The 16,028-nt window shown below is 21.4% G+C and overlaps 2 protein-coding genes across 3 annotated transcripts in view; both read left to right on the top strand.

The window, feature by feature from the left end:
- Nucleotides 1-3,147: 3,147 nt before the first annotated feature.
- Nucleotides 3,148-13,578, top strand: LOC122503926. Its single transcript, XM_043614698.1, has 5 exons — nucleotides 3,148-3,152; nucleotides 5,768-6,843; nucleotides 10,051-10,429; nucleotides 10,896-11,135; nucleotides 13,438-13,578. Exons 1-5 carry the CDS (start codon nucleotides 3,148-3,150, stop codon nucleotides 13,562-13,564), a joined length of 1,827 nt encoding a protein of 608 aa, XP_043470633.1. The 3' UTR covers nucleotides 13,565-13,578.
- Nucleotides 13,513-16,028, top strand: part of LOC122503905 (polyamine-transporting ATPase 13A3-like) — a 44,745-nt gene continuing 42,229 nt past the window's right edge. The window contains exon 1 of one of the 2 annotated variants that reach the window (XM_043614666.1): nucleotides 13,513-13,633. The gene's annotated coding sequence lies outside the window, so the exon portion shown is untranslated. The remainder of the gene's footprint in view (nucleotides 13,634-16,028) is intronic. The other variant, XM_043614667.1, reaches the window with a different exon arrangement.

Raw genomic sequence — 16,028 nt, 5'->3', positions numbered from 1 at the left:
ATCATATTTAATAATATGAGTTTCAAGGCCATGAAAAGTCGCTGCTAGCCCAAAATTTTGGAAGTGTGCAAGCGCCTTTAGAGACTCGATAACAGCAAGAATAAATAGCGCCAGCGAACCAGGCTCGTTTACCATATAAATACAAAGCGTAAAGGCGCTTGCACAGCTCTATTGCCTGCTTGCAGGTTGTCATTGTCCAAATAAGAGTAAGAGAGTCAGAAAATTCAAGTAAAATGTTTTTCTCTCTTGCTCTCATTGCGCCTGCCTGAGCAGGCAGTAGAGCTGTGCGAACGCCTTTAAACAGAAAGCTGAATTACATGAGAGTGAAAAATATAATTCTGTCGACACTCTCTTTTACTCACAAAATTCTTCTTTTGGTTTTACGCTTTCTGCTTAGGGTGCATTTATTTGTCAGATTCTAAGTAATTGCACATTCTGCTTATAAATTTAAATACTTTGAATTAGTCAAAATTCGTTATTTTTTCATTTGTATATTAAATTTATACTCTATTTGAGCACTGTCAGAATCAACGTGACAATGATTAAAGTAATCAAATATCACGTCATTCTCATCATTCAGTGCTTAAGAAATAAAAAGGACAGTCTGGTAAAGGCTATTATTCTTCGTAAAAGACAAATTCAGTTTTAGGACAATTAGTCAATCGTACCATTTAATTTTTTATTAAAAAATTTTTATTTCTAGAAGGCTGAAGCTAAATTAATCATAGATTTCTTTAAAAACAAAATTTTTAACAATATTTGATTGCCGTTGATCTCCTAAGTATATTCTTACTGAGTCCCATGAACGAACACGTGATAACGCAACATAAAATTGACCATGATTAAAAACGTCTCGTCTGAGATCTATTCCAATTTTTTCAAAAGTTTGACCCTGAGATTTGTTGATTGTCATTGCGAAAGCTATTTTTATTGGAAATTGTCTGCGTCCAAACTGGAAAGGGTACCGATCATCACTGTATAAAGTTATTCGATTTATGAAAACAATTTTACCAAATTTATCTCCGTCAGTTAAAATTTTACATTTTAATAAATGATTTTGTAATTCTAAAATTTGGAGTCGTGTTCCATTACATAATCCTTCATTAATTGAAAGATTTCTAATTAACATGACAACTGTATTAACTCTTAATCTTAATTCATGTGATGGTAAATTTGTCGGATTCAACGTTTCTAAGTATTCTGGTAAGAGAGCTTCCCTAATTTCATCATTATCACAGTCTTTTACAGTATTAACACTGGTATAAATTTTTTCACTTGAAGCATCTAATAGCTCAACGACTGATTTGTTTATATTATCAACGTCAACATTTCTAGCAGATAGTATTGCCATTTTTGCCAATTTATCAAATTCTTTGTTTTTAATTATGTTTCCATAAACGTCTTCTGCAATATTGGTATTAGGAGGAGCAATACAATCCATTGGTAATTCTAAATCATTATCATTGAGGTTAGCTACTCCATCTCCAACCTCTAATAAAAACTTTGAAAATTCTTTTTCATGTAGCAAGGCACGCATGTTTTCTGTTAAAGAAAATTGAGAAAAGGATGACCACAAACTGCTAAATTTAATACAAAGATTCACTAACTCACTGCGAATTGCATTTTGTTTAACTGGTAATAATTGTCGAAAATCGCCTCCAAGTATCATTATCTTCCCTCCGAAAGGCTTATTACTATTCATTATGTCTTTCAAATTTCGATCGACCAGTTTTAGAGCATGTCTTGGAGCCATGGGTGCTTCATCCCAAAAAAAGACATCGATACTTCTTAAATAATCTGCATCTTTGGATTGTACCTTAATAGTTGGAGATGAGTCTCTGTAAATTGCAATTGGTAGCTTAAAAGTTTTGTGTACAGTTTTACCTTGAGGAAGTAACTACCTTATTACCTTATTAGTAAATGCCATAGTACAAACTTTTTTTCTTTGACTTTGGAGTAAGTAGTATAAAGTTGTGTAAACAAATGTTTTTCCAGATCCTCCAGGCCCATCAATGAAAAAACATCGACATTTATTATCATCTGTTTGTTCATTATCTATTGTGTCTAAAACAATATCGACAATTTCTTTCTGTTTTTCATTAAGTTTTTCATATTGTTGAGTCCCAACAGCTTGATATTGTTGAAACATCATTTCAGATTCAATATCTTCTTCAGTTTCTGATATTTGTGGCATTGTAGGAAAATTTGTAATACTTGAATTCTCGGCAGCAAGCAATGTATTTATATGAATATATGCATTTCTTTGCGCAAAACTTTCAGGCATTGTTCTTAAATAATCATGAGATAATGCTTCTTTAAATTCTTCCCATAATTCTTCAGGATGTATAGGTTGGCAGTGTATTAAAATACGCACAAATAATGAATAACTTTAATATTCAATTTTTTTAGATAAAAAAATATTCAATTTTTTTTTAGATAAAAAATACAATATTTAATTATTCTTTACCATTATAATAAATTATATTCTTGACCATTATTTATTTGACTGAAAATTAATAAATAAATATAATTTGAATTTTAGTAGTTTGAATAATATTCCATTTTCTATATATTTAATTAATTATTCTTTTTTTATTAATATTATTCTTTTTTTATTAATATTAATTAATTATTCTTTTTTTTATTAATAATCGTTTTGAGTAGATGTTAACATTTTGATGCCTTATAGTTATCGTGTGCCGCCTGGAAATATTGATTTATTTTCTCTCTCACTTAAAAAAAAAGAAAGATACAGTTTAAATTCGAAAGTTAGCGCCAAAAAAAATTGTCCAACCGCAGTGCCATCTACAACATGACTTTTTTCTTGCTAACATGACTTTTTTCTTGCTATAGCATGCGTTTCTCATGTTTATGTTCAATGCTTTTCAATTCGAGTGTCATCGATTGTTTCGATATTCGATACTCTCCATGACTTCATGCTTTTTTTTTAGTAGGAAATTCCGCGGGCAGGAATGACACGTGCGTGTGAAGTAAATGTTTTGATGTTGATTATCATATTTATATGTTGCAAAAGTTTGTAGTTTATTTTAAATTATAAATTATATATGTGAATTATATTAAAAAATTGTCATTTATAAAGTATTACCAAAGTGTAGAAAATGGATCCAGATGATGATTTTGAGTTTAATGAGGTTAGTATTATATTTATATGTAATTAATATGTATATTATAAGTATAATAAATTTTAGGATTTAGAAGTATTGCAAACATAAAATTTATTTTCTTCCAAAAGAAAAAAACTGAAGAATGATTTTGATTTTATGACTAAAAAGTTGAAATACTAAAAAGTGATTTTTATTTTAATGTTATTTTAACATTTTCTTATTATTAATTCATTATAACGACAATAATTCAATGACTAATAAGAAATTATAACGAATTTTAAACTATACTTTTAATGAAAATGATTGAGTATGTAATGAAAATTGAACGAACATAACCTCAAAAACTAAAAAGAAGCAACATATTGTTTGGAATTATTAATATTTTAATTATTTAATTACAAAATTTTTTTATTTTCAAATATGAATTTTTGAATAATTTTAAATTTAAAAATTAAAAAAATTCAATTATTATCTAATTTACTGATTAATTATTCTTGATTATTAATTTAAAAAAATTTAATAAAATTCCACACAAGAATTCAATCATTTTCATAATTAATAACATTCTTCGTAATAAGAATTCAATTATTTTTATAAATAGTAGTAAAATTTTTTGCAAAAAAATTAAATTATTTTTAAACAAAAATTTAATAAAATTTCACGAATTAATACAATTATTTTCTAAAATTTTAATAAATCCTTCGAAACAATTCAATTATATTTATAAATAGTAAAATTCTATGTAAAAATTCAATTATTTTCAAAAAAATTTCACAAAAGAATTCAATTTTTTTCGTAATACGTTATAAATTTGTTCAAAACAATTTATTTTCTAAAAATTTTCAAAAGAATTTTTTTCTAAAATTTTAATAAATCCTCCGATAAAATTCAATTATTTTAAAAAAATTTTTAAATAATTTTTTTTTATTGTAAAATCTTTGCAAAAATTCAATTATTTTCTAAAATTTTAATGAATTTTTCAAAAAAATTCAATTATATTTATAAATATGTAGTAAAATTCTTTGCGAAAATTCAATTATTTAAAAAAAAAATTTCTTCAAAGAATTCAATTTTCTTTTAATTTTTAATAATATTTTTCGAAAAAATTCAATTATTTTCTAAAATTTTAATAAATAAATAAATAAATAAATTATTTTGAAAATTAATAAAATTATTCGCAGAAATTCAATTATTTAAAAAAAATTTTTTTTAAATTGTCAACATTTCAATTATTTTTATAAATAACAATATTCATCACAAGAATTCAATTATTTTTAAAATTAATAAAATTATTCGCAGAAATTCAATTATTTTAAAAACATTTTTAAAAAATTCTCAACATTTCAATTATTTTTATAAGTAAATAGCTAAATTCTTCTATAAAATTCAATTATTTTTAGGAATTTTAATGAAATCCATTGCAAAATTCAATTATTTTCAGGAACTTTAATAAAATCCATTGCAAATTTCAATTATTTTCTTAAATAATAAGAAGAATTCATCACAAGAATTTAATTATTTAAAAAATTAATAAAAATTCTTCGCAGAAATTCAATTATTTAAAAAAAAATTTTTTTAAATTGTCAACATTTAAATTATTTTTTATAAATAACAATATTCATCACAAGAATTCAATCGTTTTAAAAATTAATAAAATTCTTCTCAGAAATTCAATTATTTTTAAAAAATCTAAAAAAAATGGTCAACTTTTCAATTATCTTTATAATTATTATTTAACACATTTTAAATTGAAAATATTTGTAAAATTTTGTTTAAAATTACTTAGTTTAATTAATTTAATAATAAATATTATATAATATTATATAATTACTCCATATTTAATTAAAATAAATTACTGAGTATTATTATTATTTTTGTTCTTTTCATTATTATTTTCTTTTTCTACACAAAAATTAAAATTTCTAAAATGATTTTCCTATTTTACAGGATTTTCTCGACGACTTTATTCCACGAGATGAGCCACGAGATGAATTATTAAATTCAGAAAATTCTTCAAAACGACAAAAAATTGATTCTGAAAATTGTGTCGTATCTTCAATTTCATTTCGTCTAAATGATGATGATGACGACGATGATAAAAATGAAATTTCTACTACCAATGAGAATAAAAATAAAAAATCAACTAATAATTCACGACTTACAAAAATTCTTCAAATTTGTCAGAAGAAGAAAAATTCGTCACTAAAGGAAAATGAACACTCACAGTCGGAAAATTCGCGTGAATTAAATTTTCACGATAATTCTTCGAATAATTTATCATTAAATTTGTCGACAAATTCTCACATTGAAAATCAAAGAAGTCGCGTGAGTTTTCTCATCGATGACAATAACGACGACGAGGGAGAAAAAAATCGAGAAGATGAAGAAGAAGAAGAAAAAAGGGAAGAGGGAAGAAATGATAATAAAATTTACAATGAAAAAACGAATATTCGGGCAAATTTTTTGAAAAGTATTTTGAGTCGAAAAAAACGGAAAATCGACGAAATCGAGCAAAATGAGAAAAATGAGGAAAATGAGGAAAACGAAGAGAAAAGGAAAGAAAAGGGAAAAGAAAAAAGAGACGAAGAAGAAGAAGAAAAAAGAGATGAAGAAGATGAAGAAGAAATAGAAGAATTTGAAGGAAATGAAGGAAAAAAAGGAGAAAAAAATGAAAAAACGAATAAAGCAGGAAATATTGAGCAAAAGGAAAACAAAATTCAAAATCGTCAAAATTTAATAAACAGTATTTTAAAAAATCGTGGGAAAAAGCCCGAAATCGAAAGTGACAACGACGAGACAAAAGCAAGAAGAAATGTCAGTTTTTCCAACGACTCAACAACAACAGAAAACAAAAATCAAAAATACAAACAACTAAAATTAAATTTCCCCCAAACTAATGAATCGACAAAAAATCCTTTAAATTCTCCATCAATAATTAATAATTCCCACAAAGGATATCGAAGCAGAAAAACAATAAATTCCTCACACAATAAATCGAGAACAAATTTAAATAATTCCAAATCTGATAAAAACGTGATAAATCGTCGTTTCCCGGGACCAGCTGGCCTACTACCGCCAAATATGGATTTCACCAATTTTCCCATGGCCTATTTAAAAACATTCGACGAAAGTGAAACAACCGTTGAGCGTCTCAATGAAACGAGAATAACAAATTTTTGCTCACAAAATACAAAAAATCGTTTCACAAGTGGCGCGTGGCAAATGATGATTGACGATTTGCCCGTGGATTTTTTCCAGGCACTCGACTTGGCGACAATTAAGCGTCAAGCAAAAAAGGGACACTACAAAATGAAGCGGACAAAATTTTTCGCTGCCCTCGTTCATCAAATGGATTCGAATACAATTATTAATCCAATTGTTGTGCTGAAGGATTCGAGTGATGAAATGGAGGCGAGTATTCATAGGAGTATTATTTCGAAATATCCAAATGCAATTGATGTGGGAGTTGTTTTGTTGCTCAACGATGTGACGATAATAACGTCGAAATTTTATAATATGGCTTTGGTGCATACGAGGGACGTGGTGGCGATTTATAACGAGAAGGAGAGAATTGTTACGACTGAATTGATGGAGAAAATACTCAGGGAGCAGGAGGGGAGTAATTTTGATGATTCGAGGGACACTTGCAATGAAGAGAGGACAATTAGAGAGAAAAGACTTGAGAAAGTGCAACAAGAGCGAGAAGAGAGAACTGAAGGTAATAATACTTCTTTTTTATTCATTACTCAAATATTAACTAATTTCTTCGCAGGAGTCTATTTTTAATCATTAAATTGAAATAATTAGACTGAAATAATTATATTAAAGTCCAACTTTAATTAGCAATAAAATTTAATTGAAATTCCTCGAAATTACATTATTTACAAAAATTCGTCACATTAATTCAATTACTTAAATAAACAATAAATTTTCTCTCAAGAATTCAATTATTTAAAAAAAAATTTTCACAGAACTTCAATTTTTTCAATTATTTTCATAAATAATAAAATTCTTCTCGGGAATTCAATTATTTTTACAAATTTTAGTAAAATTCTTAACAACTATTCAATTATTTTTATAAATAACAATATTCATCACAAGAATTCAACTATTTTTAAAATTAATAAAATTCTTCTGAGAAATTCAAGAATTTTTAAATAAAATTCATTGCAAAATTCAATTATTTTCATAAATAACAATATTCATCACAAGAATTCAATTATTTGTAAAAAATATATTGAAAATTCAATTATTTTCAATTTTTAGTATATTTCATAAAATTTCGTAAAATAATTAAATTATTTTAAAAAAAAAATTTATAAAATTCATCCAAAATTCAATTATTTTTGTAAATAATAAAATTTCCATGCAGGAATTCAATTAATTTAAATGAAAAACATTTTTAAAATAATTTCGAAAAAATCAATTATTTAACAAAATTCTGATTTCATGGAAATTCAATTTTGTACAAAATTTTTTTGATAAAATTCCAAGTGAGAATTCAATTAATTTTATATATTTTAATAAAATTATTCAAAAGAAATCAATTATTCATCACAAGAACACAACATTTCAATTATCTTAGAAATAAATAGCAAAACTCTTCTATAAAATTCAATTATTTTCAGAAATTTTAATAAAATCCATTGTAAAATTAAATTATTTTTATAAATAACAATATTCATCACAAGAATTCAATTATTTTCAAAATTAATAAAATTCTTCGCAGAAATTCAATTATTTTTCAAAAATCTAAAAAAAAAATTGTCAACATTTCAATTATCTTTATAAGTAAATAACAAAATTCTTCTATAAAATTCAATTATTTTCAAAAATTTTTAATAAAAATCATTTCAATTATTTTCAGAAATTTTAATAAAATCCATTTCAATTATTTTTATAAATAACAATATTCATCACAAGAATTCAATTACTTTCAAAATTAAAAAAATTATTTGCAGAAATTCAATTATTTTTAGAAATTTTAACGAAATCCATTACAAAATTGAATTATTTTTATAAATAACAATATTCATCACAAGAATTCAATTATTTTCTAAATTAATAAAATTATTCGCAGAAATTCAATTATTTAAATAAATTTTCATAAATATTCTTCACATGAATTCTATTATTTTTATAAATAATATAATTTTTCAGAAGAATTTAATTACTTAGAGGAAAATTTAATAAAATTCTTCTCATTTCAATTTTTTTCCCAAATTATAAAATTCTTCACGAGAATTTATTTATTTAAATAAATTTTAATATAAATATTCACATGAATTCAATTATTTTCGTAAAAAATATAATTTTTCACAAGAATTCAATTATTTAAAAAAATTGAAATAAATTTCTGCACAATAATTCAATTATTTTAAAAAGATTTAGAAAAAATTGTCCTCAACATATCAATTATCTTAATAAATAAATATCAAAATTCTTCTTAGGAATTCAATTATTTTTGAAAATTTTAATAAAATTCTTAGCAACTATTCAATTATTTTTACATAAATAATAAAATTCATCGCAGGATTTCAATTATTTTTAATACAATGTTTCAGGAAATGCTCAAAACATGTAGTTATTCTTAAAAATTTAATTTTAATTTCTCGAAAAAATCAATTATATTTTATTACAAAAATGTTTTTCTAAATTTCTTTAGAAGAATTAAATTTTATTTACAAAAATATTAGAATTTTTCACAGGAATTCAATTATTTTCAAATATTTAAATAAAATTATTCGAAAGATATAAATTATTTTAAATACAATTTTAATTATATTTTTTTGAAATAATTCAATTATTCTTTTAGATTTTATTAAAATTCTTCCCAAGAATTCAATTATTTACATAAATAGTTCTTCGAAAGAATTCAATTCTTAAAGATATATAACAAAATTATTCCCGAAAATTTTTCATAATTATTAATTATTTATTTTGAAATTGTTTTAATTTCAATTCTGTTAAAATTAGTTTTAATTTTAAAAACTTTAACGCAATTCTTTGTAGAAATTCAACTATTTTAATAAATATCAAAATTCTTTCAAGAAATTCAATTTTTTTTTTAAAATTATCTTTATAAATTGTATATCAAAATTCTTCGCCGAAATTTAATTATATTCAAGAATTTTAATAAAATACATTTGAAAAATTCAATTATTTTCATAAATAACAATATTCATCACAAGAATTCAATTACTTTGAAAATTAATAAAAATTCTTCACAGAAATTCAATTATTTTCAAAAAAACTAAAAAAAAATTGCCGTAACATTTCAATTATCTTTTCAAGTGAATGGCAAAATTTTTTGACAAAATTCAATTATTTTCAGGAATTTTAATAATATTTATTGTAAAATTCTTCTTCAGGAATTCAATTAATTTTGTAAATTTTAATGAAATTCTTTGCAACTATTTAATTATTTTCATAAATAATAAAATTCATCCTAGGATTTTGATTATTTTTAATACAATTTTACAGAAATTGCTCAAAAAATGAAAATATTCTTAAAAATTTAATTTTAATTTCTCGAAAAAATCAATTATTTACAGAAATATCAGAATTTTTCACATGAATTTAATTATTTTCGTAAAAATATAATTCTTCAAAACAATTCAATTATTAAAGATAAATAACAAAATTATTCCCGAAAATTCAATTATTTTCAGGCATTTTAATAAAATTCTTCACAAAATTGAATTATTTCCATAAATAACAATATTCATCACAAACATTCAATTATTATTTTTAAAAGTAATAAATTTTTTCTTTAAATTCATTCAATTATTTTGAAAAAATTTTAATAGAATTCTTCGTAAAATTTAATTATTTTTCAAAAATTTTCGCAATTGAATGATTCAATGATTTCCAAAAAGTCTCGTACAAAAAATAAAAAAACTTTGGTTTTTTTTTCTATTTTCAGAATTGTCAGCAATTGATTCAACGAAAGATAATAACAATGAAAAGTCAACAACAATAAGTGCATCACGTGAAAATGTAATTAATCCAAAGCAAATTCTTCACGATAATAAGGATAATGAATTTTTATCGCAATTAAATTTAGATGAAATATCTGTCTCTAATATTAATGATCCAAGAATTGTTGCCAGTTCAACTTTAATTGGCAATGAAATTCATTTGGAAAATGATTCAGGAGAATGTTCAACTCAAATGGAAATTAGCAATGAAAATTCTCAGGAGCAAATTAATACGGGAAAATCGACTGTGATTTTGGATGAGGGAAATTTTACTGATTTATTGGAATCTGAGGAGGAAGCCGATGAATCTTCTTCACCGAAAAGGTATTTTGAAGAAAAATATTCCTTTATTGTTTGAGATTAATTATTTTTTACTTTTTTTCTATTCAATTCTATTTATTTTCTCCTTTATTCTTTTTCAGAAATTATTAATTATTACAAATAATTAATTTAAAGAGGAATTTTATTTAAAAATTCTAGAAAATAATAATTTGTCTTTTTATTAATTTTTATTTATATTTTTAATATTTTCTTCATCTATTAATTTTTTACACTTTTTTTTATTTCTTCATCCATTTATTTATTTATTTACTTCTTGCTTAATTTATCTTTTTATTAATTTATTTATTTAGTTATTTATATATTTATTTATCTATTTATTTACATATTTATTTATTTAGTTATTTATCTATCTATTTATTTATTTATTTATTTATTTATCTATCTATTTATCTATTTATCTATTTGTCTATTTATTTAGACATTATTTCTATCATTTATTTTTTTTCAGAGGCGAAAATAATGAAAAAATTGTCGAAAAGAAAATTGAAGAAAACGCTCCGGGACCTTCAAAGTTGCAAAGTTACTTGAAACAATTTCGCCATAGCGAGGAATTGACACAACCGGAAGTTGTTATAGAGAATAAGAAAAATAACGAAATGGAAAAAAATCTGGAAAATTTAAACTTTTCGAGTTTACCTTCTTCTGATGATGAATTAATGGACAATAATATCCCCAATGAATGTGACAAGTAAGTTTTTATCTTTCTATTTAATGTTATTTTATACATTTTTTATATTTTCGTTTACATTAAATTTTTTTAAAAAATTTTCATCAAAATTTCAATTATCTTTAGAAATAATTAAATTCTTATCCGAAATTAAATTATTTTCAAAAATTTTTCTCAATTCAATAATTTTCAATATCTACTATTTTCATAAAATTTCCCAAAAGAATTCAATTGTTAAAAAAAAAATCTCAAAATTCTACACAAACTTTTAATTATTTTCAAAAAATAATACAAATTTCACTGGAATTTCATTATTTACAAATTTTTTTTATAAATTTCTTCGCAATCATTCAATTATTTTCATAAATAATAAAATTTTTACGGGGATTCAATTATTTTCGTAAATAATGAAATTCTTTTTAGGAATTCGTCAAAAGAATTCAGTTATATTAAAAATTTATAGATAAAATTCTTTATGAGAATTCAATTTTAAGAAACATGGAATTATTCACTAAATTGTTATTTTTGTATTTAAATAATTGAATTCTAGTAGAATTTTCTCATAAACTTTGATTTAAAAATGGATTTCAGTTGAAATTTAAAATAATAATTAAATTTTAAAAGCATTAGAGCGTAAATTTTTAGAAATAATTGAATTTTGAATAGGTTTTAGATTAAAATCTTTGAAAATTTGAATTTTTCATATTTTTAACTAACAATTCTGTGAAATTAATTTTTTTTTTTGAGAAACTTTAACTGCGGATTTTTTTTAAAAATTATTTAAAGTTTTTATTTTCTAATATATATTTAATTGAAGAATTTACGAATAATTGAAAATTTGTAAAATTGAATTGTAAACAAATGAATTTAAAAATTCTCAAAGAAGAACATTTTCAAAAATTATTAAAAATAATGGATTTATAGAAGATGTTTAGTTAAAAACATGAAAAAAATTCAATTTTATAAAAGTTGCAAATTATTGCAAAAATTCAATTATTTTCAAAAGTGATAATATTCTTCGCAAAAATTAAATATTGTTCAAAAGTAATAAAATTCTTCTGAGGGATTCAATTATTTTCAGAAAAAATAAAACTTATTGCAGATTTTCAATTATTTTTAATATAATTTTAATCAAATTTCTCGAAAAATGTAATTATTCTTTAAAATTTTATTAAAATTCGTTAAATATCTCATCAAGAATTCAATTATCTTTATAAATAGAAAAATTTTTCGCCAAAAATTCAATTATTTTCAAAAATTTAAATAAAATTCTTTGCAAAATTTCAATTATTTTCATAAGTATTCAAATTCATCCTAAGAATTCAATTCTTTTGAAAAGTAATAAAATACTTTGCAGAAATTAAATTATTTTCAAATTTTTTTTTTAAATTCTCGTCAAGAATCAAATTATCTTTATAAATAGATAGCGAAATTCTTCTCAAGAATTAAATTATTGTCAAAAATGGTAATAAACTTCTTGTCAAAATTTCAATTATTTAAACAAAATTTAATAAAATTCTTCGCATGAATTCAATTATTTTCATAAAATATTATTTAAATTCTTCTCAGGAATTCAAGTATTTTGAAAAATTTTAATAAAATTCTTCAAAGAGTTTTCAATTATTTCCAAAAATTGTTATAACATTTTTTAATATAATAAATTTTAGTAAAATTTTAATTAAATTCCTTTAAAGAAATTATTGAATAAATGATTTACTTGCATTTTATTTGTGTTTAAATAATTGAATTCTTGTAGAATTTTTCAATAAAAATTGATTTAAGAATTAATTTTACTTAAAATTTTAGATAATAATTGAATATTAAAAGCAATATAGCGTGAATTTTTAAAAATAATTGAATTTTGAAATTAATTTTTTTGAAAAAGTTTAATTGGATTTTTTAAATATTATTTTAAGTTTTTATTTCCTAATATTTATTTAGTTGAAGAATTTACGAATAATTGAAATTTCGTAAAATTAAATATTGTAAAGAAATGGATTTGAAAATTGTCAAAGAACTTTTTCGAAAATTTAAAAAAGTAATCGTAGAATTTTAGTTAAAAATTCTTGTAAATAATAATTGAATTGAAAATGATTTTTGTCAGTAATTGGTTCGTAAATGGTCCCTAATTTTTCATTTTTGGTCCGTAATGCCCGTATTTTTAAATACTTTCACTGGTTCGAGCCCTGAATTTACATGAAATTAATTATTCTTCATCATTCAATAATTAATAATTAATATTTTTTTTCTCTTTTGCTATATTCTATTCTAGGCGTTAAAAATTTATTTCTTATAATAATTTGTGATTTTATTTTTCACTCAGCGGGACGACAAATGAAATAGAAACACCAGTGGAAAATACACAAGGAGTGAGAAATAATTTGAGAAATTTTTTCAATGATGACGAGGACGATGAATTTTTATCGCAAGTGAATATTGATGATTTGTGAATTGGGAGAGGAGAGAAAAAAAAGAACTTCTTATCTTGCCAAGCTGAAATTTTTGTCACAATTCAAAAGGTGATTAAGATATTTATAATTTTATTAATTACCATATTTTCTATTCTACTTTAATTATTTTATAATTTTAGTCTACTATACGCAAGAATAAGTTTATTTTTGTTAAATATTTATTTTTCACTCGTGAAATTAGGAAAATGTTTTTGTTTTTATTTAATTACTTTATTTTTCTGTTAATCATTCGAAAGACACTGTTGATAAATAATATAATTATTTTGTCTGTCTTTCGAAAAGAAATTATCTCACAAAAGTATTACTGTTTTTTTACAAGGAATTATTTAGTTAATTATTTAAAAAAGTAGAAACTCTAATGAAAAATTAAAAGTATTTAAAGAAATAGGCGGAAAAAATATATAATATTATTAAAGAAACATTATTTGAAAAAACGAAAATTTATTTATTTATTTTATATCAACGGACTTACAAAACAAATAAAAATAATAGTCTGTTAGCATTTTGAAGTTAGTTGTTTTTATTTGCTTTTTCTGTTTCCTAACTTTTTTTTGTGATTTTTCTTTTTAAATAAGGTTTTGAAATAAAAATCGTAATTTAATTTAACATTCAAAAATATAAAAATAATTACTTAAATTATTGTAGAAAAAATTATTTTTATTACTGGAAAATAAGACTAATGATTATAATAATTTATAAAAAATTTATTGAGGGAGTATTTTTTGTTAAAAGTTTTCTAGATTCAAAATTTGATAGAAACAACAATTAATATTCCAAGCACGTTTCATGTGTGACATTGAATTTCCTGAATCGATTTGACGGATTCAAATCGCTTTCAATTTATTAGACTAATCGTCTTTTTCCTTTTTTAATTTAAAGCATCCTTCATTTCTTCTTCAAGTCTTAATTAACTATTATTAGATCCTTTAAACTGTGTATTTTTCTATTTTTTCTCTTTTCAAATAATTAATAGTCATTGTTTTATAAAATAAAATAAAATTGAAACGAAATAAAAATGAAACAGTATTTTTCTATTTTAGTTCTTTTTAATAATTATAATTAAATCATTGAAATCAATAATTAAAATGAATTAAAATAAAATAAATATTTTTATGTTATTATAATAACAAATACAAAAAAATTAAAAAAAATTAAAAAATTTCTTTTTAAATTTAAAAAGAATAAAAAAAAATAAATATGAATAAATAAAAAATAAAATAAATGAATAACAAATAAAAAAATTAAGAATAAAAATAGTAATAGAAATTGTAATAAAAATAATAACAAATAATAATTAAATAAATAATATTTTAAAAAATTAATATTTTTTTACAGTTAATGATAATAAATCAATTCATTAATTTGTTAATAATTCTTTTCGTTTGCTAATTTTTTTTTAATTGAAAGAAAAATGTAACTTGATGAAAGCAGACTGAATGTACGGAATCAATTAATTCGAATTGTATAAATTATTCAAAGGCCTTCGATTCTAACGCGTTAATTACCAACCAAAGAATGTCACTTTTATCAATCAAAATCTACTTTTTCTTTTTTTATTTCTTTTTATTTTATCCTTTTTTTTCCTTTAACTATTTATGTTTCGTTTATTTTTTGTAATTGTCATTCATTTCATCTTTATTTTGTCATTTTATTTTTTTTTTTGCAAAAATTATTTTTCTATAAAAAAAAAAAATAATAATAATAATATATTTATTTATTCGTTATTACAATAATAATAATAATAATAATAATAAATTAATTAATTTCTTCGTAGGAAAAATTACCAAAAATTATTTTTTTAATAGAAAAAACTGAAAGGAGGTATATAGCAGAATTTAATTATAAAATATGTTAAAAAAAATACCGAAATTATAATTTTTTATTTATTTATTTAAAAAAATTCTTTCGAAAAGAGAAATTCTCTCTGTTTTTTATAAGTATGCAATTTTTTTTTTTTTTTTTTTTGAATAGATAAATATTCTATAAACAGTAAATAGTATAGAGGAAAAATTTAGTGAAAATAAAATAATGGAACAAAATGTTCTAACATTAGGAAATAAATAAAAATAAATAACCTTAATTATTTATTATAGTTTTCTTTTTTTATCTTTATTTTTTGTCTCTGTTTATATTTATTTGTTTTGTATATTTTTTTGTTTATATTGATTTATTTTTTGTTTATTTTATTTAATTATTTGTTTTTCTTATTTATTTGTTTACTTCTTTTGTTTTGTTTGTTTATAAGTTTTTTGTTTTGTTTTTTTAGTTTGTTTGTTTATTTGTTTTTCTTATTTATTTGTTTATTTATTAATTTTTTGTTTATTTGTTTTATTTATTTGTTTATTTATTTCTTTTTTTATTCTCTATTTACTTATTTGTTTCTTTAATTATATACTATTTTTTGTTTGTTTGTTAATTTGTTTATCATTTTGTTTGTTTATTG

This window comes from Leptopilina heterotoma, unplaced genomic scaffold (assembly GCF_015476425.1).
Source record: "Leptopilina heterotoma isolate Lh14 unplaced genomic scaffold, ASM1547642v1 Lhet_275, whole genome shotgun sequence".
Taxonomy (NCBI): Eukaryota; Metazoa; Arthropoda; class Insecta; order Hymenoptera; family Figitidae; genus Leptopilina; species Leptopilina heterotoma.
The sequence above is the reverse complement of the archived record's forward strand: the minus strand, read 5'-3'. Positions and strand labels throughout refer to the sequence as shown.

Bases quoted from the DNA above. Each gene is read 5' to 3' on its own strand.
- LOC122503926 (XM_043614698.1), top strand. The intron at 10,430-10,895 runs GTATTTTGAAGA...ATTTTTTTTCAG, and splicing joins GAATCTTCTTCACCGAAAAG to AGGCGAAAATAATGAAAAAA. The intron at 11,136-13,437 runs GTAAGTTTTTAT...TTTTTCACTCAG, and splicing joins ATCCCCAATGAATGTGACAA to CGGGACGACAAATGAAATAG.